Source organism: Brassica napus, chromosome A6 (assembly GCF_020379485.1).
Source record: "Brassica napus cultivar Da-Ae chromosome A6, Da-Ae, whole genome shotgun sequence".
In the NCBI taxonomy this organism is placed as follows: domain Eukaryota; kingdom Viridiplantae; phylum Streptophyta; class Magnoliopsida; order Brassicales; family Brassicaceae; genus Brassica; species Brassica napus.
Window position 1 is genome coordinate 22,503,790 of NC_063439.1, and position 21,472 is coordinate 22,525,261.

Genomic DNA, 21,472 nt, shown 5'->3' on the forward strand with positions numbered 1-21,472 from the left:
CATGCAATATATAAGTAATAATGCGTAAAACGTTCTAACAGAACAGAACAAAACAAAAATCATATTTTGAACATTTGCCACCCACTACTTCATCTACATCTTCCACAATTCCATTACGCATTGTTTAATAACAGGCTGGGTGACTTGGGGAAGCGTAACAAATTACAAATCGGATATTAATGACCAAAAAAAAATGGATATGATCATTTACATATTCCAATAAACAAAAAAATAATAATAATAAACACAAAAAAGAGAGAGTAGCTGCAGGAGCCGTAGCACAAAGTTTGAGGACGCCTTTCTCTCGGTAGCTCATGGCAACCGGTCTGTCCTAGCGGTCCTTTCCATTCCCTGGTCTGAACACGTCTCGCTGGCCTCTGTTTCTTAGCTTCCGGCTGCTTGTCTTTGGTTCAGATTTTAGAGTTATTGTGAATTGCATTGGTATTTAATTTATTTCCTGTATCTCTGCTACTAGTTATCTCATGTAGCGTTTGTCAAAAATTAAAATTTTAGTATAATAATTTTAATATTTTACAAAAAAAAAAAAAGAGTAAAACACCCCGCACGACTTGTATCATGTAATCATTACATGGTCTTGTAAGATATTCAAATAAAACCTTGTCATTTCTCTACCTGTCATCATATCAATAATCTTTACGAGAATCATCCCTTTTCTAAAGTTTAATAATTTTTTGTTGAAAAATAAATTCCAACTTTCACCAAAACACTATGTGGGGATAGTTCTTTTTTCCACGATGAGAACACATTGATAATTATATACTTGTAAACCAACTCAACAAGTGACACATTCAACAAGTAACCTGATGTGTCCGTCTATATAAATGTAAAGCCATCCCAAAACCAATAACCATCACATCACAAGAAAATGGACGGTCAAAAATGGAGTTTTGGTTTCATATCTCTAGCTTTTCTCTTCATCACTTGCTCATCTGCTGAGCTCCTCATTCAACAGGTTGTGTTTCCTTTACTTCTTTTGTTTGTTAATTTTTATAGCACTTTTTGCGAAAGTAATTTAACAGTGACAAAACATACCAGGTCATAGGAGGCAGAGGAACAGAGTTCAACAGTTCTTACAGTCTTGAGGCTAATCTTGGTAAGCGTGTTGTCTGAAACGGTTTTTCATTGGATTTTCTTGGTTAAACACTGAAACACAGTTCTTGACTTTCTTGGAAAATTTTCCTTGTTGACAGGAGTGACAAGAGTTTTGAGAGATGAGCGACCATCAAGTAAGATAGTGACAATAGCAGGCTACTCCGTGATTAAGGGAAGAGGCGAGCCCTATGAATCCTCTGTTTTTGAAGCTGCTGGTTACAAATGGTAAAAGATCTTTAACATTTTATAGTCAATTGTTCAACTTATTTACTAATTAATATTATTTTGATGACAAAAAAAAACAGGAGGTTGGTTTTGTACGTGACTGGTAATAAAAACGACGGTGGAAATGGCTACATATCACTTTACGTGAGAATGGAAGAGACCCAATTGCTTCCATATGGTTGGGAAGTCAACGTTGATCTCAAACTCTTTGTTCACAATCCAAAGCAACACAAGTACTTGGCTGTTACAGGTATATTTTACTAGCTGCAATCTCTATTTGGCGGTTGTAGGTTATAAAGATTAGTTTATGAATGGAGTTTGATTGTAACTGTTGATTACTGAAGATGGACTAGTGAAGCGGTTCGACGCAGCGAAAAAAGAGTGGGGATTCGGACAGTTGATTGCTCTTTCAACATTCGAAAACACGAACGAAGGGTACATTGTGCAGGACACTTGTTCCTTTGGTGCTGAGATACTCATCGTTAAACCAGCCGAGCAACAAGAGAAAGTCACATTCATATCAAACCCACCAAACAATGTTTTCACTTGGAAGATTCTTCGTTTCTCCACCTTGGAAGATAAATTCTACTATTCTGATGATTTTCTCGTCGGAGACCGTTACTGGTTAGTACTTCTTATGATATCTCCCCATATTGTATAGTTGTAAATATTTGAACTGTAATAACGGTTTTTGGTTAATGTATAATCAGGAGACTAGGCTTTAACCCCAAAGGTGATGGAGGAGGCAGACCACATGCACTTCCAATTTTCTTATTTGCTCAAGGCTTTAGACCAAACGCAGTTGCTACAAACACTTGGGGTGCGGTTAATCTGAGGTTAAAGAATCAACGTAGCTCCAACCACAGACAAATATATTGTAAGAACTTTAAACTAATAAAAGAAATGTTTTAGCTCCAAGAGACACAAATTGGTGAATGAAATTAATAGTTGTTTTCTTTTGTTTTTCAGCTGCAGCTTGGTACCCGATTCGAAGCGGTTATGGTGTGGGAGTGAACAACATTATATTGTTGGCAGATTTAAAGGATACATCTAAAGGGTATTTGGTGAATGATGCCATCATCTTTGAAGCTGAAATGGTTAAGATCTCCGTGACCAACATCGTCCCCGTCTAGTGTGTCTCTACTTGTTTGTCATCGATCAAACAACCTTATGAATAAAGAGACGTTTGTTGTGTTTGTAATAAGATGAAGTTGTTTATCCTTGTGATGTAATCGGTATATCTGTATTCTTGACTTTCCTTTTCCTGTTTCTTTTCAATGAAATGAAATTCTCTTGCTTTTAACTGGAACTCACATCGAAAGTCTAAAAAAACCAACACCAGTATATGACTTTTGAGTTATTTCACTTGCTACGAGTTAGGGTCTGACTGGTTCAAACGCAGCGGTTGTTCCAGAAATGTCTGCAATCGAGTAAATAGCTCTACGAACTAATGGATCGGATCGAATTGGAAAATGGAAAGATTTGTACAAGTTATACCTTTCGTGCGGATGCGGGTGGTTGCGGTTTCTAGCGGTTTTAAGAGATTTGTACGACTGGTTCTGCGGTTAGAAATTGGTGCGTTTGCGGGATACTTATGACTGGTTAACTACCAAATACAACAGCGCTTAAATAATAAATTAACAATATTTATATTTTATATAATTATAAAAATATCAAAAATCATAATATTATAATAAATATGTAAATTATATTTTCAAAGTTATAGTTTTAAATTTTTAAAATTATAGAAAATATTTTTATTTTAAAATTTTATAATATTAATTAAAATATAATAGATATATTTTATTATTTTTATAATTCCATTATAAAAAAAATATTTTATTTTTATTTTTGTATTTATATGGTTTTTTAAAAAAAAAGAAAAAAAAATTATCCTCCCGCAACCGCCCGCAACCGCAAACGCTAGTTGGAACCAGCTTTTGATTTTAAGAGGTTCGGAGCGGTTTGAAGCGATTTGTAGCGGTTTGTATGATTGTTTCGAAACGCTGTCAACCGCTGCCAATTGCAAAAGCTGCGTTTGCGGGTGGTAGCGGGGAAACCAGTCAAGCTCTTAATTTCTCCTATTCTAACATAATCATTTTAGTAGACCCAACATTTTTTTGTAAGGTTTTAAATTAAATATAAACTTCTACTCCCTCCGTTTTTTTAATATAAGTCGTTTTAGGATTGTGCACATAGATTAAGAAATCATTAATTTTTTTATATTTTCTAAACAAAAACATCATTAATTATTTACCTAACCACAAATCAACCAAGAATATAATATAAACTATATTATCATTGGCCATATAACATTAAAGGTTAATAAATTTTACATAGAAAACCAAAAATGTCTTATAATTTAAAACACAAAAACTTCTCTAAAACGACTTATATTAAAAAACGGAGAGAGTATTATATAGCTAAATTCACTCTTTTAACTAAAGAAAGTAATATTATACTATTAAATGTGTTCAAACAAATAATAACTAACTAGTGTGCAAACAATATAAAATATTAGATCATACATTTTCAATAACCTTTTCAATAACCTTTTATTTATTTTTTAAAAATTATTTGATTTAAAACCACTCAAATTTTTTATAAAAAGTTTAAAATAAGTAAAACTAATTTTGCGGATTTAGATACTACAAAAAAAACCTTTTAATCGAAAATTAATTAAATTAATAGATAGTTTTGTTTGTATTTTCATAAATAAAATATTTCATTTTGTTAAACTTAATAAATATTAGATTCTTAGAGTCATCAAATTAACATCAAATAAGTTTTATAATTAAAAATTTATCAAATAAATATATCTCACAAATTAAATCAAACAAATTACAGATATTTTATTAAAACTTCGTAATGAAACGGGTTAAAATAATTAAAAAGTAAGTAATATTTTAGATAATTTCCGATTTAATATAAATATAAAATAGAATAATTATATAGTTGTAAAATACCCTAAAAATGTTAAAGCATTACTCATCAGAAAAAAAAAATGTTAAAATCCACTGATATTTTAAATTAGAGTTTGTAAAAAATAATATTTCCGCGCTTCTAAGCGCGTATCTTACTCTAGTTTTGAGTTAAAACAAGATATTACCAACATTGCATTGTAATAGTGATTTAGTGTTTGATGTTGGATCTATTGTGCCTCTAATTCGATTGTAATGGGAATGAGGTTACGGCACATTTCGATGTTAATAATTTCTGCTCCAGGTCTGAATAGTTTATTTGGACTGAAAACCGGATACCTCATAGTTAATTTAAAAAAAACCTGGATATTAGCCTGCAAGGATCATACTCGTTTAATACCTAAATGCGATCTTAAAAAAGAATTAATTTTAAAGACAATATGTGGAATATCCCCAATTAAGATTTAAATTTGCTGAATGCCCATTATTATGGATAACTCAAAAAGGAGTAACTTTTTGACACTGTGCAGACGAAAATGCCCTTATACTTTGTCGAAAACAAGTAACTCTAGATTTATCAGCTAAATATTTACATAGCAGGTAACAATCTACATACCAACTAACATATCCGCTAATAATTTCAGTATCATCTAACAATCTATGTATCAAACAAATGTATCGACTAACAAATCATATATCAGTTAATAAAACTATTAACAATTAATTAGTTATCTATTAAATAGCTCCAAATCTATTTGTAACAGCTAACACTTCATGTATCGATTAAAAATCTATTAAAATCTAAATAATAGCAGGTAAGTAATAAAATACCTACTAACGTATATATTATCTAAAAGTTGATTGTGATTCGAAATTGGAAACATTGGAATTGGGGTGAGATAATAAGATTAGCATTATGGGTGTCAAAAGAATCAGAGTAAAAAAATAAAGATTTTTGTTGAATTAGAAGATGATTTGAAGAATTTGTACGAGAGATAAAGAGATTAGAACACATAAAAGAGAGAAGAGAGAGAGATAGAGATAAGGGTATTATAGTCACTAAAAATATTAAAAAGAAACAAGATTATATGGTAAATTACATGGGTTTCTGGGTGCATCTACGCCAATTACTCTTAATTTTATTTAAAAAAATTAGACACGGCATTATCGAACAGTTTAAGAAGCTATTACAAAGCAACTACATATAAAAGGAACCAGAAACCACAATGGAAAAGCTGGTCAATGTGATCTTTGATTTTGGCGTATGGGTTTTCTCGCAGAATTGGTCATGAACCTTCAAAAGCCACAAGATAAAAAAGGGTATGGGTTTTCTCGCAGAACCGGTCATGAACCTTCAAAAGCCACAAGATAAAAAAGGTTGTTTTGCACATTTTGAAGTTTAAAAATTCAAACTTGTTTAGATATGTCACTTTGAATTTAACAAACACTGAAGATAAATATTACTCCCTCCGTTTCAATATAGATGATGTTTTAGAAGGTTTGTTTTGTTTCAATTTACGTGAAATTTTGAGATTTTAAAGAAGTTTTGAGATTTTAATGTTAACTTTAAATTTATTGGAAACTGTTCAACCAATTTGATTTTACAGTCTTTTCTATAGTTAACTGATTTTAAAATTATATCTTTAAAATATTTTTCTAAAGAAATGTAATTTTCTTAATCTTTGTGCACTATTACAAAACATCAAGTATTATGAAACGGAAGGAGTATAACTGAAAGCCGATTTAGTTTTACAAACAACTAGGATAAGACCTGCGCCTTGCGCAGGATGAGTTTATTTGTATATATTATCGATAGTTTCTTTTATACATTTGATCATTTTATTTATATATATAAAATATTTATTGTTGTTATTATATAATTTCTTTCCAATGAATCGGATCAATTTTTATTAAAAATAATGGAACAAAAGTATAATTAATACATCATGAGTTGATCGGATTGGACATTAAACAAATTATGACTTAAAACTTTATTTTTTTCATCGAACACATTCTTGAAAAAAGTGAACAGTATTGTTTTCACAGTTGAATTATTTTGACTTTTATCTTCTATATGGTTTTGAAAACTTTCAAATCAACCATCGAATTGATACATGTCATTTTAATGTTTTTAGTCGTATACTTACGGAAAACTTACATTAATTTAAAATCGTTTTAAAAAAATCAAAATATAACATATAAGAAAAAATCTAACATAAAAGAAAAATATAACATATAAGGTGTCCTCATTTTTGTATTTTAAATTCGTTTAAAAAAAATATAACATATAAGGTTTCCTCATTTTTATAATTTAAAGTCATTTTAAGAAATTCAAAATATAACATATAAGAAAAAATCTAATTTTTTTATTATATGGTTAATGTGATTGTTTATTTTTTTTAATAATATAAAATTAAACAAAATGAAAAAGGATGCAAAAATTGTTATCAAATCTTTATTATTCATAATCATTAATTGCCATATATATGTAAATAATATTAGGTAATTTAGTAGCATTTATTTAGGGAAAGAATACACACATCTTATATTTTAGGTTAATATAATGTTCTCTAGTGGACATTAAACAAATTATGACATAAAAACCTTATTTTTCCCCTCGAACACATTCTTGAAAAAGTGAACAGTATTGTTTTCATATTTGAATTATTTTGACTTTTATCTTACATATGGTTTTGAAAACTTTCAAATCAACCAGCAAACTGATACATGTCATTTCAATGTTTTTAGTGGTATACTTAAGAAAAACTTACTTTTTTGTAATTTAAAGTCGTTTTAAAAAATTCAAAATATAACATATAAGAAAAATATAACATATAAGAAAAATATAACATATAAGGTGTCCTCATTTTTGTATTTTTAAGTCGTTTTAAAGAAATATATAACATATAAGGTTTCTTCATTTTTGTAATTTAAAATCATTTAAAAAAAAATCAAAATATAACATATAAGAAAACATCTAATTTTTTAATTATATGGTTAATGTGATTGTTTATTTTTTTTTAAAATATAAAATTAAACAAAAATGAAGAAGGATGCAAAAATTGTTATCAAATCTTTATTATTCAAAATCATCAATTGTCATATATATGTAAATCATATTAGGTAATTCGGTAACTTTTATTTAAGGAAAGAATACACACTTCTTATATTTTAGGTTAATATAATGTTCTCTACTGAACATTAAACAAATTATGACATAAAAACCTTATTTTTTTCATCGAACACATTTTTGAAAAAAGTTAACAGTATTGTTTCCACAGTTAAATTATTTTGAATTTTATCTTGCATATGGTTTTGAAAGCTTTCAAATCAACCATCGAATTGATACATGTCATTTTAATGTTTTTAGTCGTTTATTTAAGGTAAACTTACATTTTTGAAATTTAAAGTCTTTTTAAAAAAATTCAAAATATAACATATAAGAAAATTCTAACATATAAGAAAAATATAACATATAAGGTGTCCTCATTTTTGTATTTTAAAGTCATTTAAAAAATATATATATAACATATAAGGTTTCCTCATTTTTTTAATTTAAAGTCATTTTAAAAAATTAAAAATATAACATATAAGAAAAAATCTAATTTTTTTATTATATGGTTAATGTGATTGTTTAATTTTTTTTAATAATATAACTTTAAACAAAAATGAAGAATGATGCAAAAATTGTTATCAAATCTTCATTATTCATAATAATTAATTGCCATTATTCATAATAATTAATTGCAATATATATGTAAATCATATTAGGTAATTCCGTAGCTTTTATTTAAAGAAAGAATACACACTTCCTATATTTTAGGTTAATATAATGTTCTCTAGTGTTATATAATTATAAAATAATGTGACACCATTAGATTAAACTATACTTTATATTAGATGCTCTAGAATTCTTTGAAATAGAATTTAGAAGGCATTTAGAGTGCCACCTAGGATTTGGGGTTTTTTTTAATTAATACAAAATTAAGGTTCTAATTTTTTAAATGCTTCTCAATTAATATATAGGGGATAAAAGGACCATAAGCCCACGCTTTATCTGATTGGGCTCAAGACCAGCTATATTCTCATGCTATCTCTGATATGCTGCTCCACAAACTGATCCATGCCTCTCTTTTTTTTATTAAGGCTTCCTTCGTAACTTCTTTGGAAGGGGCATAATCGCTTCCTCCGAGTTGTGGGCTTGATCGAAACTTGGTTTGGCATCAATAGCAACCACACCCACTCTACAAATCACATCTCTCTTTTTTTGCAGTTCTTATATAAAAGTTGATTGCTATGAAAGTAAATTTAGATTAATATCAGAACATTTATGAATTTCTTTTTGGGGTCAAAATATGAACATTTATGAATTATTCAGTGATACTGATACTAAGGTTCCAAATGGTAAAAACAGTTCAAGCGGTGCAGATCAAGCGGATCATGTAGGACATAGGCAGATCAAGCGGTTCATGCATGCATATCAAGTAGATCAAACAATTATTATAGTTTTGAATGATAAGAACAGTTCAAAAAAAATTATATGTGTAAATAATAAAAATTATAATAAATATATCAAAATACATAATATAGAAATATAATATATAAACAACAATAAATCTTGCACTAAAAGTCTAAAACCATATTACTGCAACTTTGAAATCAAAATATGAAAACATTAGAATGTACTGCTAAAAAGCAGTTGTACTGCATGTCCTGTGGTGTACTCCTTTTTCGTAGCTGTTCAACTATTTTTATTTTTTCTGACCAATAGGTGAATTTTTCTAAATTAACTTAATTGAAAATTCTTTAATTAAATAACACCAACTATTAAAAATATATTCACTCTCACTTACTCCACATTGAATAAAAATTATATTGCATTCATCTCACTTACTCTCCTCTGCAAAAAAAAGGTAAGACTTTCATTTAGATCATATATAAAGTCGTTTGTCACACACTCTCTTATAGTTTGTGTCAATCAAATGATAAAAGGAATCCATCTTTTTTTAAAAGGGATCCATTTCTCTTCTTTCGTATTTAATATATGTATGTATAAAATTAGAATATAAAGTATATATATATATATATGGGAATACTTATTTAAGAAAAAATATACAATAAATATTAATAAAATATATTTATTAATTAAAAATTAATATGATTTTGTATTAGTCAACTAAAATAATAAATCTAATTTTTATAGATGTAGTTTTACCTTATATATAATAATAATTCTAATAAATTTAGTCATAAACTATACAATTACAGATTTTGTTTGTTTCACTTTATTCATATAAATATAGTTCACAAAGTTTGACATTAAAAAATTGTAAACACATATGATAAAATTGTTATAACATGCTTAATAATATAATTTGCTCAAATTTGTTAATGGTTATCTCACACTAATATTATTTGTGTCATTTTTAATTTATAGATATGATGTCTAATAACAGACAAAACACAAATATTTTCCAATGGCGAAGATATAATTTTTTTAAACAAAACTTTTTTGATATATGCTCTATGTTTTTGAATTGTTTTTGTCATTCATAACTATAATAAATTATTTGATTTGATTTGATTTGTATCTTTCCTGTATTATCCGTTTGATTTACATCTCTCCTGATCATCCGCTTGATATACATCTCTTCTGTATGATCCGTTTGATCTGCATCTCTCCTGCATAATCTACTTGATCTGCATGATTTGCTTGATATGCACCGTTTGAACAGCTTTTACCATTCGAAGTCTATAGCGAGTGAAATCTGCATGTAGATCTCCTACTTAAAAAAAAAAAAAAAAAACTAAACTGCATGTAAATCTTTCGCTATCTGCAATGTAAAACAAGAAATAATTGAATTGTGAATACAATGCAAAAGAACTGCATGTGCCGTCGATCTGCAATTCTCCTGCTACACCATTCGAACACTAACTTCAACATGGAGTCAATCGTGCAGCTAAAAAGTTTGTCACCGACTACATCTGGGTTTTCCACAAATCGATAACACATATAGACTAGGGTATTTGGAAAATCAAAAAAGTTGTGCTAACGAGATCGAATCTGATTCTTTGCACATTCTAATAAATTAAAATAATAATAATCAACGCAACAAAGATATAAATCTCTCCGGATGATATGGTTTTGATTATTTAATCATTAAATTATCATATAAAAATATTCAACTGAAATTCAATCTCCCACGTTGAATATCCAACTAACATTCAATCTGAACCTAAGGCGCATTCCGAAATGTAAAAGGAAAAACATCTAAAGAGATCCTATAACAAGGCATTTTGGATAAATCGAACATAGTCTGAATCTAAATGGATATCTTAAAAATATCCAAAAATTCTATTTATTAAAAAAAAATCAAAATAGTAAACCCAAATAAATATTTGAAGATTTAAATTAATACCCAGAAAGTATTTTAAATCTAAAATAAATAATTTAAATATTCAGTTTCATGTTGTTTTTGTATTTAATCATACATTATTTAAATTTATAGAATTTCTATTTTTTTTTGATAAAAAGAATTTCTATTTTATTTTAAATAAATATGTTTAATGAGTATTTAAAATAAAAATACTCGAACCGATCATGAACCAAAATATAGTAAAATTGAATGGATCTTCGCAGTTGATTAATAGAAATTTGAATATCCAGACAAATCAAGGAAGACCAGAACATAATCTCGAACGTCTATATATGTCTAATAATCATTTTATTTTAGTCTAATTAAAAAACGAAGATAAATGTGTATGTATAATTAAATAAATATATTATTCTATTTGGTAAAACCGTAAAAGTGTTAAATATATAAATATATTTTTCCACGAGGAACCACGTTTACGATTTTATATTTGCAACTAACTCAACAAGTACCAACATGGTGCATCTGTCTATATAAATGTAACGCCTAGCAAAACAAATAACCATAAAAAAATGGATAGTCAAAAAAGGAGTTTGGGTTTCTTATCTCTTGCTTTTCTCTTCATCACCTGCTCTTCTGCTGAGTTCCTCATTCAACAGGTTTACATTTTGTCTTTGCTTTCGTTTGTTCTGTTTGTTTTGAAGTACTTTATCATCGATTACCATATCCATAAGTAGGTTTTAACAATAAGAAAAAAAATTATCCAGGTCACAGAAGGCAGAGGAACAGAGAACAACAGTTCTTACAATCTCTGGGCGAATCTTGGTAAGCTTGTTTGTCTCATGAAACCCATTTTCTCTTGGTATTCTTGGTGGGACATTGAAACTCAGTTCTTGAACTTTTCCTGGAAAAAATTTGTCGTGGACAGGAGTGACAAGAGTGTTGAGAGAAGAGCGACCATCGAGTAAGATAGTAACTATAGCAGGCTACTCCGTGATTAAGGAGAGAACCGAACTCTACGAGTCCTCTGTTTTCGAAGCTGCTGGTTACAAATGGTTAATGATCTTAACGGCTTTTCTTTTCTTTTATTCAACATATTTATTAATTAGGATCATTTTTATGACAAAAAAAAAACAGGAGGTTGTTAATGTACATGAATGGTAATAAAAACGACGGTGGAAATGGCTATATATCACTATACGTGAGGATGGAAGAGACCGAATCGCTTCCATATGGTTGGGAAGTCAACGTTGATCTCAAACTATTTGTCCACAATCCAAAGCAACACAAGTACTTGGCTGTCACAGGTATATATTCATCATTCATCCTCCATTTGTTTTCATATTATTAGCTACATCTTTTTCTTTTTACATCAAAAAGTCATTATAATACTCAAACTTCATGTGGTGTAAAAAAACTAAATAGGAATAAAACAACAAATAAAAATAACTCTCAGTTAGACTAGCTACATGCATCTTTATTTGGCGGTTGTAGATGATAAAGATTTGACTATAAGCTGAGTTTGGTTATAATTGTGGACTATTGCAGATGGAGCAGTCAAGAGATTCACCGCGGCGAAAAAAGAGTGGGGATTCGGACAGTTGATTTCTCTCGCAACGTTCCAAAACGCGAACCAGGGATACATTGTGCAGGACACATGTTCTTTTGGTGCTGAGATCCTCATCGTTAAACCGGCCGAGAAACAAGAGAAGGTCACATTTATATCAAACCCACCAAACAATGTTTTCACTTGGAAGATTCTTCGTTTCTCCACCTTGGAAGATAAATTCTACTATTCTGATGATTTTCTCGTTGGAGACCGTTACTGGTTAGTACTTTATACAGTTGCATATTTGAATTCCTTTAATAACGGTTTTTGGTTGATGTATAATCAGGAGATTAGGATTTAACCCGAAAGGGGATGGAGATGGCAGACCACATGCACTTCCAATCTACTTATATGCTCAAGGCTTTAGGCCAAACGCAGTTGTTACAAACACTTGGGGAGCGGTTAATCTACGATTAAAGAACCAACGTAGCTCCAACCACAGGCAACTATATTGTAAGAAGACTAAACCAATAAAAACAATTTTTTATTTCCAAGAATAATCGGTGAATGAAATTAATATTTTTTTTTCTTTATTTCAGCTGCAGCTTGGTACCCGATTCGAAGCGATTATGGTGTGGGAGTGAACAATATCATATTGATGAAAGATTTAAAGGATACATCCAAAGGGTATTTGGTGAATGATGCTATTGTCTTTGAAGCTGAAATGGTTAAGGTCTCTGTGACCAACATCGTCCCCGTCTAGTGATCTCTAAATCTTTGTCTTGGATCAAACAACATTATGAAAAAAGAGATGTGTGATCTGTGTTGTAATAATAAGATGAAGTTGTTGATCCGTGTGATGTAATCGTCATTTCTGTTCTTTGAGTTTGTTTTCTGCTTTGTTATCAATGAAATAAAATTCTCTTGCTTTTAACTTTTCTGAAAGATGTTTGATAATGTCAAAATATTCGAAACCATTTTTATAAGCTTTTAGTTTTAAATAAACTTAACCAAAAACTAGGCTGAACATCTTAGGAAAAAAGGGTTGAAGAATATATTTAAATCATGTGCGTATTTTCTTACACATCTGTTAAACGATTTTTAAGCCTCAACCATATATATGGAGATCCGGTTTAATGGTGCTGTAGAAGTCATTAGGCTAAGAACATCATTAACGTATAGTATGTCAAGGTGAGCATCTTTCCAGATTTATAATATTATTTTGTTCTAGTATAGTGATAATATTTTAATATTTAGACTATTTTTCTCTACTTTTTTTTCATGTTGAGATATTATCTTTAAATAATATCATTAAGAGCATGCAGCAGTGAGTTCTTGCACGAACTCTCAGTAATTTAAAAATATTAAAAAAATTAAAAAAGAAAGAAAAAAGAGTAAAAAAATATGGAGAGAAAAGAAAAAGCAGCTCTCTGCAAAGAGCTTTTTGATCTTGCTGAATAGCTGTGTTCTCTACTTGTTTTTTAAGTAGTGGTTTACTTTTTAAAATAAAAATAAAAAATTATATTATTTGAGAGACCTATGTGTTATGTGTGTTATAGCAATGCTCATGCTCTAAAGATGCTCTCATATGTTTAGTCTTTATATATATAGTTATCTTTTCTTATATCTATCTAGTGTATTTCACCTGTTGTTACTCTTCTTGCCGGTTACAACTTTGATCACCCATGACCATGAACCTAGTCCAGAACCAGTGCTTCTTCCACACTCTCTCCCTCATCTCCTCGATAGGTATGTTCTTAGTTTCAGGAAGGAGGAACATCACAAACAGAGTCATGACCAAGACCCACGAAGAAAAGAAGATGAATATCCCAAACTTGAAATGACATAGCATCAAGAGGAAAGCCTGAGCTATAATGAAAGTGAACAGCAAGTTGACGCAGACCGTCACACTCTGTCCCGCGGAACGTGTCTCAAGAGGGAAAACCTCACTAGGGATTAGCCAACCGAGCGGTCCCCAAGACCAGGCGAAAGCAGCTACGTAGGTGCAGATCATCACCACGAGAAGAACCGCAAACCCTTTGGAAAGGTTATTAGAGTGGTCTGTGACTTTGATGCCGAGGACAATGGCGATCACGAGTTGAGAAAAGAACATTTGGAGACCAGCTTCAAGAAGAAGAACACGACGACCGACTTTATCAACGAAGTAGATAGAGACTAGAGTGGAGGGGACGTTGACTGCACCGGTGAGCACTGCAGAGTAGAGAGACGCGTCACTGCCAAAGCCTAAAGTGCCGAAAAGAACAGGAGCATAGAACATAATGGCGTTGATTCCAGTGCATTGCTGGAATATCTGCACTTTTTTTTATGTAATCAACACACAACAAATGATTAGTACTTTAGCATTTCTCTGCAATTTATCTGAAATCCGAAAAAACAAACCAAATCAAGAACCAAACCTATACCCGAAAACATAAAATACCATATATAATATGTTCAGTTTTTTCTTTAAAAAAATTATTACTCAAAAATTAAAATTCGTAAATTTTTAACCTTACAAAAAATAAATTAACTGAATATTTATTTGATATCTTAATTTGAACAATCTGAACTACTTGGTATTTTATCTGAACAACCAAATTACCCAACATTTTTATTCGAAAATCCAAAATCATCTAAAAATCTTATTAAAATCAAACCGCACCCGAACTAGATCCAACTTTTTGAAAACTAACCGATTCCGAATAAATTTATTAGAACTTAATCGAAAACGAATCAAAAACCAAAAAAAAATAAAACAAAAACTAAAAGAACTAATTGAATGGTTTTTCTCAAAACAATTTTTTTCTCAATACAAAAAAAAAACACTGAAAACAACTAAAACTCGAATCCACATGCTCAAGGCATTAAGATCATATAAATGAAAAGCAAAAACCTAAACTTTAAGTAAAGAAGTGGTTGAATGACCTGCAAGGCAATGGCGATGAGGAGATGAGGCCGGTTCCGGCGTTGAAGAAGGTTTTTGAAAGGGTGTTTGACTTCTTTGGCAAGCCTGCTAGCTTCAAGGAGATCAGCGAACTCTGGTTCGACATTGACGGTGCCTCGAATCTGACGGAGAACGGCTTTGCCTTCATTGAGACGACCTCTTTCAACGAGACTGTTCGGTGTCTCCGTCACCAATAAAGCTCCTACCGTCAGTAGAAGCGCGGGGATTCCGGCTAAACCAAGTGACAGCCTCCATCCCCATTCTCCTTTAATCCTGACCATTTATAAAAGGAGCCCATTAAGTCAGCTTTAAAAGAAAAGTCAGCTTAATAGGAAAAAAAGTCAACGCAGAGAAACAAAAAAAATGTTAGGGCATGACTACGACTACATTCCGTGTACTACAATCTACTCTGACAAATACAGAAAAAAAAAAAGAGAGAGAGATATTTACTTAGCGGTGCCATAGTTGACAAGATTTGCGAAGAGGATACCAATAGTGACGTTAAGCTGAAAGAGAATATTAAGACCACCTCTGATCCTAGTAGGTGCAATCTCCGACAAGAACAACGGCACGGCTTGGTTAGCGAACCCAACTCCACAACCAAGCAATATCCGGCCTGTAATAAGCATGGCTAGGTCTTGTGCCGCAGCATTGAGAACCACACCGATGATGTAGAACACGCCAGCTATGAGCATGGTTGGCCTTCGTCCAAGTGTTCTCGTCGTGTATGAAGCGAAGAACGTTGCGGTTAGACCCGCTAAGTATAGAGATGATGTGAAGATTTGTAGTCCTTGGTTGTCGTATTTGCAGTAGTAGTTGTTTTTGTCGACGCCGACTTCTACTCTCCCGTAGACCACCGGGAAAAACTTTTTCAGAAATTCCGGCATCGCTGTCACTCCACCTACATAACCATATTGATGATGGTAAATCATGTGCTCTAGCTTCATTGGTAGTATTTACCGTTTAGAACTTGTAAGGTTCGTTACTGATCGTGAATGATACATACTCATAATATATTTTACTAGTGCTGCCAATGTATTATGAGTGTGCATGAAGTGTAGTCTTGTAATAATAGACGATACAAAAGACAATTAGTTATTCTAAAATAATTCTTATGACATTAATTTTCTCACTATACTATTTAAAAGTAAAACAAAAGCTTTGATTGGTTGCCACCAGATGAATGGAAAAATAAACAAAATGAAAAATACATTTTCATTTGAGGAATTAAAAAGGAAAAAATAGGAAACTTTATTCATTTTGTTCTTCATCCGAATTGTAAAGGAAAATTTTTCTTTATAAATTCATTCATTCATAAGATATTTAGAGAAAAAAAATGGGACCTACCTATCAATAATCTGATCAAAAATTCAACCTAACTAGTAGTATAAATTTTGAAGAACAAAGAATTCAACAAAAAAAATTTCCATGGTCATCAATTGGAGCCAAAGATGGACTAGTTAGTAAATTTTGTAAGCTATGATTTTAGATTATTTTGTTACTTCCACTAGTTAACTAACAATGGACTAGTTAGTAAATTTTCATTTTGATCAAGTATCTTATACTAGTCCTTTATATTTTGGGCGAAATGTTTCTATCAAATAAGTTGTTTGAAGTTGATGACCATGCCCTATTTAAAACACATTACTTAAGAAATCTTGCAGTAACAAAAAGTTCAGTAACCTTGAAACAAATAAAATTTCCACTTTTACTTTCAATATTTTTATTTTGCTAGAAAGTAGAAACTATCAAAGGATTATATATTTTATTCATACCAGAGACACCAACTTCGTAGCCAAACATGAGGCCGCCGGTAGCTGCCATGATGGAAGATATTATGACTATAGGAGTAATCTTTGCCTCAAAATCCACTCCCTTTGCCGAAGCCGTCGAAAATCCTGCGGCCATCCTTAAGATATCTTCAGAGACTATAACTAAAAAGTTATCCTCTCTAAAGAGTTTAAAAAAGGAACCACTACCTAAAGAGACCAGTTGGGTTACTTCCTTATATAGAAGAAGAGGCCACAAAGCACTGAAAGAAATGTCTGCAGCCAATGGGCTGACTACAAGTCTCTTTTATGATCAAATGCTCCTGAGTCAGCGAGTCATTGATCGAAAGTCATAAGTCTTCTCTTTTTTTTTTTTTTGTAAACTATAAGTCTTCTCTTTCTTGTTATTATATTTGTTGTTATATTAAACTAGATGATTCTCCTCTCTTATTAGAGAGATTGATGTAATTTCGTACCGCTCTCAGCGTGTTGTGAGAATATTGCTATCGAATCAAAATATCTCACACCTTTTAAATTATGAACGACTTGGACCGTCAACATCGTGTGTAGGTCATAAAAATTTGCTGTCATGTAGCTTGTATCTTCTTAGTAAACATTATCTCATTTGCGTTGTTTTAATATATTATGTGGTGTTAAAGGCCTACAGGACCTGCAGATCAATTCAGTCTACGGACCCATCCAAATGACAAAGTTATAAAACATTCTAGTTCAGTTTTAATGCGGTTTAAGTATGTCAAATTGGGATAGACCGGTTTAAAACTATGGTTGTGCATTTGACTAGTTAACTAGGGATTCTCCAAGATGTAGATCGAGAGAGTTCCAACCAACCAAACTTACTGAAGACTATGGGTGCATATATTTAAAGACAATAACTATAGTTGCTCACTGCTATTCAATAATTATTTACACGTTGGAATGCAGTTAGCGCAACAACAAAAAATACTATCATTATATGATTTTAAAAATGTATTTATATTTGATTTTAATTTTTTTATTGCAAGTAGGAGTATGATTTAGAGACATCCACTGATCTCCCAATGTTTTTTTGTTTTTTTTTTTTGATACTTTCGACTTAGGTGGCGATTGGTTTTCCCGCTACCACCCGCAAACGCAGCTTTTGCGGTCGGTAGCGGTTGTCGGCGGTTTGCAACAATCACTCAAATCGCCTTAAACCGCTTCAAACCGCTCCGAATCTCATAAATTCAAAAGCTGGCTCCAGCTAGCGTTTGCGGTTGCGGGCGGTTGCGGGAGGGTAAAATTTTTTTCTTTTTTTTTTAAAACAATATATATACAAAGAAAAAATATTTAATAAAAAATTTAAAATTGAAATTATGAAAATATTAAAATATATCTATTTTATTTTAATTAATATTATAAAATTTTATAATAAAAACAATTTCAATAAATTTTCAAAAATTAAAATTATAACTTTCTAAATATAAATTTTATATTTATTATAATTTTATGATTTTTGATATTTTTATAATTATATTAAATGTAAATATTGTTAATTTATTATTTGACTGTTACCGCATTTGGTAGTTAACCAGTCATAAGTCACCCGCAAACGCACCAATTTTTAACCGCAGTACCAGTCGTACAAATCTCTTAAAACCGCTAGAAACCGCAACCGCCCGCATCCACAAACTCCCGCAACCGCAACCGCAACCGCTGCGTTTGAACCAGTCAGACCCTTAATTAAGGTATAGCAACATATTGTACCACGGTTATCACGTGCTCATGCACAAAAGTAAACATTATCCACTTGACAAACACTTCAAATTATTTCACATAAAAATCTTTTTTTTTTTGAAAAAAGGCTTTTCACATAAAAATCTTGCTAGGACCAAAAGTCTATTTTACTTTTCAAACATCATTATGTTAAAAGTTGGAGTCAAGGTCTCAAGGATTCTTATTTGATAAAATATCAAATGAAAGAAACAAATAATAAAACGTGACGATCGTTTTGGTAGAAAAAAAAAAGATAAGAAAAGAATACGCTAGCTAACATATTAGAAAGCTCATCTCACTAAGTCATTGCAGTGTTAGAATAATTTTCTTTTGTTTATATAGGTTCAGAAATATCGTCGAGGAATAATGTATACATGATTCTCAGTTTACAAGATCTTGACTTGTCATATCATTGTGTAATAAAAAACGTAATTCTTTGATAATCTCAGAATTTGCTAATTAAGATATATAGATTTTTGTTCTTTTATGAATTAGAACTGAATCAAAAGTTAAAACATATAGTGTGATCTTTTTTGCTAAATGTGTGTATATGATATAAATCTTGTATTAGCATAACATCTAAACAATAGTGTATTTATCTTATATATTAAAACAGAAGTAACAACTTTGATTCGTGTGTGATTTTCTTTAAAAAAAAATAGATCTAATGGACATATTCCTAAAAAGTCATGTTACATTTAATCTGTAATCTTATCATTTAAATTTTGGACATACCATAAATTTTTATTGGGCTATCAATTATTAGATTTAAACAATAGATGATCCATTGGATTTATAGATAGTATAAATTAAATAGATATAATTTAGTGTTGTAATACTATACCTCTATATATTAATTATTTAAATATTTATCGATGTTAACTTTTAAAATTATAAATAAAAAAATTTAAATAACAAAAATCATATTATTAATCTTTACTACCTTAAACCAATGAAAACAAATTTTAAACTATATAGTTTATTTTAAAAATTAAACAAAACAAAATGTTTAATTATTTACTCAATTTGTGAAATGTTAAAAATTAAACAAAAACTTCCTAAATTTGTGAAATGTTACAATATTTTTGAATATGACAATAAAACAATATTTTACTAATCTTTATATATATAGTTACAATTTTAATAATGAAATAATAATCCGAAAATATATATATAGAAGAAGATACAAATACATGTGAAAATTTGAAATAATCTACTCAATGAAAAAAATATACCGTATATTTATTATGTTTTAAAAATTGATAGACACATATATATATTATAATATATACCAATTTAGAATTGAAAACAAAATGTTTATATAAAAATAAATGAAAACAAAAACTCACGCGGTTGCGCGGATCGAGATCTAGTATAGATTATTTGCTATAAAAGTATCTTGCCACATTGTGTAAGTGCATATGAGGCGACAAAAATAATGTGCAGAAAGTAAGAACATACAAAAATTGTTAACAGGTTTGTTTCCTACATCTCCGAGATCTTGTCTAGATTTCATTGACTTAGAACAAGTAGCAACCTACAATTTCTATATGGTACAACACAAACACTTGTGTCTACCACTCTTTTCTAAATACGTACTCTATGAAGAATAGGAATCAAGCACGCATGCATAGATCACTATCCGGCGCACCGGAGCTCAATGTCTTCTACAAATGTAATCTTCACAGACCACCACAACGAAATCGCTCTCGTGCTAAACTTCTCCTGAGTCTAAGCTTCAATCTTCCACGTCTCGGAAGTATTTCACCAGGTCGGCACCCAACGCACACAAGTGACACAAAAGAGTATGTCAACTCCAACGCATAACATGCTCACCACAAGCTCAACACAATGGCTACTCCACCATACAAAGCGTCAACTCCAACACCACCAAACTAAATCCACATCAGACTCCATCAAACAATGCTTCAAAATGTCTTTCGACACCAAGCAATAACACACACTAATGAAACATATCTCTCTCTTTTCTATGAAGTCTGGCTTTCTTATAAGACACGCCTGTGACACCCCCGATCGTAGATAACCGGAAATGACACGGTCGATGTTCCCTGATGGTCGACCCGAGGTTCTCGAAATAAATCCGATCACCTTAGACCAACAACCAAAGAACACAGACACTCCTATCGGATATTAGTCTAGGCTTTTCAACCCGATAAAGCAATATTCGATAGTTAGTTCGTCCCGGACAAGGACTAATATCATATGAGAACTCGTGATTTATAAACATCTTTTATACATTATTTATTTACTTTAAACATCTTACAAACTGTTATAGTTTACCCTACGGCCTATCGCCCAACAACGTTTTAAGTAAATATACATCAAAACGTACGTTGCAAGGACAACAAAATACTACCGCTGGTTGGCCGCTCCTTCCGTCCAAAAGATTTAAGTGTCTCCCGCCTAAGGTTTACCTGCATACACAAATGAGTCATGAGCAACTAGTTTACTCAGTGAATCTAGAATCACAACACAATCAATAACAATCAAGCAATTATCAATGCATATACATGATCATGCAAGTACTAGTACTATACTTTAATATCGATCATCATTGTGAATTCTTATTTTAAACATCACTTCCACAACACCCGCCCGTTACCATACTCATATAATACAATATATATACTAGACCCGAGAAACCACTAAGGCTAACCGAGACTAGTGAGTTAGCATCACCATCATTGTCGAATGTCCGGTATGGACAATCTGACACTGCATCGTCATGCAGTACACGGTCTCCAGGGAGCTACCCCATCATCGTGTCTTCATGACCTTGTTCCGTTCGCAGGACCAAGTCACGG

The 21,472-nt window shown here is 31.0% G+C and overlaps 3 protein-coding genes across 4 annotated transcripts; 2 read left to right on the top strand and 1 right to left on the bottom strand.

Moving 5' to 3' along the window:
* The first annotated feature begins 811 nt into the window (after window positions 1-811).
* On the top strand, window positions 812-2,641 carry LOC125575904. Its single transcript, XM_048735151.1, has 7 exons — window positions 812-973; window positions 1,057-1,114; window positions 1,212-1,338; window positions 1,419-1,588; window positions 1,683-1,962; window positions 2,049-2,215; window positions 2,308-2,641. Exons 1-7 carry the CDS (start codon window positions 887-889, stop codon window positions 2,469-2,471), a joined length of 1,053 nt encoding a protein of 350 aa, XP_048591108.1. The 5' UTR covers window positions 812-886; the 3' UTR covers window positions 2,472-2,641.
* An 8,540-nt stretch (window positions 2,642-11,181) lies between these two features.
* BNAA06G39530D lies at window positions 11,182-13,116 on the top strand. Its single transcript, XM_013788356.3, has 7 exons — window positions 11,182-11,292; window positions 11,401-11,458; window positions 11,562-11,688; window positions 11,771-11,940; window positions 12,182-12,461; window positions 12,529-12,695; window positions 12,782-13,116. Exons 1-7 carry the CDS (start codon window positions 11,206-11,208, stop codon window positions 12,943-12,945), a joined length of 1,053 nt encoding a protein of 350 aa, XP_013643810.2. The 5' UTR covers window positions 11,182-11,205; the 3' UTR covers window positions 12,946-13,116.
* Window positions 12,706-17,305, bottom strand: LOC106348591 (sugar transport protein 13-like). Of its 2 annotated transcripts, XM_022687693.2 has the most exons (5): window positions 17,106-17,305; window positions 16,902-17,024; window positions 15,577-16,027; window positions 15,108-15,399; window positions 12,706-14,493 (listed from the first exon to the last, which is right to left on the bottom strand). In XM_022687693.2, the coding sequence occupies exons 2-5, from the start codon at window positions 16,948-16,950 to the stop codon at window positions 13,834-13,836; spliced, it is 1,452 nt and encodes a 483-aa protein (XP_022543414.2). In that variant the 5' UTR covers window positions 16,951-17,024; window positions 17,106-17,305; the 3' UTR covers window positions 12,706-13,833. The 2 variants fall into 2 exon arrangements, with proteins under 2 accessions (XP_022543414.2, XP_013643809.2); XM_013788355.3 differs by having other exon boundaries at window positions 16,902-17,253.
* Window positions 17,306-21,472: the final 4,167 nt, after the last annotated feature.